Genomic DNA, 2,004 nt, shown 5'->3' with positions numbered 1-2,004 from the left:
AGTGTTCACCGGGCGGTGGTGTGGACAGAAAACTCTCCGCTGCCGGAGAACCGGCCGTTGGTTTTGGACCGGGGCAGCCGGACTGGACAGGTACTTTCCTGCCATAACCATGGCCCGACAGCCGGAGGAGCTGCCGTGTACTTTGGCCATGTTCCTGCTGCTCCGGTGGCTCCTGCTGCTGGACCGAGTGAGCCTCCTTCTCTGACAGCTGGCTGCCTGTTGCTATCCGGGCTGGAGCTGGAGCTGGAGTCTCCACCCGCACATTCCTCTGGGCCGAGAGAGAGAGAGAGAGTGGAGCCGGACAGGGTTTCACCTCATCCACAGCGCTCCCTGCAGCTGCTGCTGCTGCTGCTGCTGCTGCTGCTGCTGCTGAGTCTGCAGTTCTGTCCTTTGTTTTCATCAGCCGGACACCGATGATGAAACAGTCACACGTTTCATCATCGGCTCGAGTTCTCAACAGTTTGAGTAATCGTAGAAGAAGAAGAAGAAAATAGTCAATAATAAATGTTATCCCAGGTAGAGTTTTTTATTTTTATTTTATTGTTTCACTGTTTCACTGCGTTTATTGTGTTATAGAATATAATTAAACAACTAAAACATTATTTCCGTTCTGGCCCGTGGTGTTTTTTATAGGAGGAACATATTATCCCGGAACCATCTTGGCGGAAACTAATTACCCTGACCCCAATCTGTAACTGGTGACGTTGTGACGTTGTAAAAATGTGTATGTGCATTTTTATTTGAAAATGACACATTCGAGTCAAATTTACGAAAGTATTGAGCGAAAAAAACAACAAAACACAACATTTTGTTTAAAAGTATCCAAAAACAGAAACAATACAAACTCAAAACTACTAACGGAGTTCATTTATTTAATTACAACATGTTTCTCTTCACGTAAACTGAACTCCGGTTTGTTACCAAAGTTAATGTGATACACAACGACGTCACTAGATGGCGCTTTCCGTCTACAGTATATGTGAGTGTTTCTATGTCGTTTGTCGGATTTAATAAGTTCCGTGGAACTTAGTGGGTTTTTTTGTTTGTTTTTAAACCGCTTATCTCTGTGAATACGTATGAATTCCATGATATAGTATTTTTCTGTGAATTAAATAATCAACATTATTATTTTATTATTATTATTATTATTATTCAGGTGTCCTGATATGAAGTAGTAACAGTAACAGAAGTCACTGTTTGTCCCTGAACAAGTGTTTTATTTACGTCCCATTTATTTAGAACAGAATATTCTCGAATCCATTAAAGCTGTATGTTCGGCTCAGCCCGACAGCAGGCGGCGCTGTCTCCACAGACCATAATAATACTGACAGCTGCCAAAGTCAAATATAAAGAACCTCTAACTTTACCAACGTCCTGCACTGAAGTCCAACTGTCAGGTTTATTTATAGCCCTCCCTGGGAGTCACTGATGACGTCACGCTCCTGTCTCCGTTCCTTCCTTATCTCTGTCTGACATCAGGCTGGACACAGAGCCGGACTACATCTGCCCTCGGTGCCCCGGGGGCAGTCTGAGGCCAGTGCCGTGGTGCACGTACTGTGTAATCTTCAGGAAGTGATTAAGGGGTGTGAGATCAAAGGTCTGTGCAACAAGAAAACATTCCTCCCTCATCCTCCCTCATCCTCCCTCATCCTCCCCCGGGGCCACGAGGACAGACGGACAGACGGACAGACAGCTCGGTCTCGTGTTGTTCTCCTGCAGTTTCCTTCAAAGAACAGATTCTCCGGTACCGGAAGTTTGACTGATCCTGGAGCAAACACTAAGACAAATAAACGGGAAAAGTATTAATATCCCTGCTACAGGTTCTATAAGCATCGAAGAAGTCATGACGTAACGGCTGTAATTTTAGTCAGAAACCCAACATATAAATATCATAAATAAAACCGTTCATTTTTTAAATTCTTAAACCCCCGACAGCTCTGACAGAATTAAACAACAAATAAAAACCGAAGAAGTCATGACGTAACGGTTGTATTTTTAGTCAGA

At 43.9% G+C, this 2,004-nt stretch overlaps 1 protein-coding gene across 1 annotated transcript in view; it reads right to left on the bottom strand.

The window, feature by feature from the left end:
* nags (N-acetylglutamate synthase) overlaps nt 1-544 on the bottom strand; it is a 3,996-nt gene extending 3,452 nt beyond the window's left edge. The window contains exon 1 of the mRNA XM_017040253.2: nt 10-544. Coding sequence (XP_016895742.1) covers nt 10-150 — 141 coding nt within the window. The 5' untranslated portion in view covers nt 151-544. The remainder of the gene's footprint in view (nt 1-9) is intronic.
* Between the last annotated feature and the right edge of the window lie 1,460 nt (nt 545-2,004).

The sequence above is a fragment of the Cynoglossus semilaevis genome, chromosome 17 (genome assembly GCF_000523025.1).
Source record: "Cynoglossus semilaevis isolate Cse_v1.0 chromosome 17, Cse_v1.0, whole genome shotgun sequence".
Classification (NCBI taxonomy): domain Eukaryota; kingdom Metazoa; phylum Chordata; class Actinopteri; order Pleuronectiformes; family Cynoglossidae; genus Cynoglossus; species Cynoglossus semilaevis.
The sequence above is the reverse complement of the archived record's forward strand: the minus strand, read 5'-3'. Positions and strand labels throughout refer to the sequence as shown.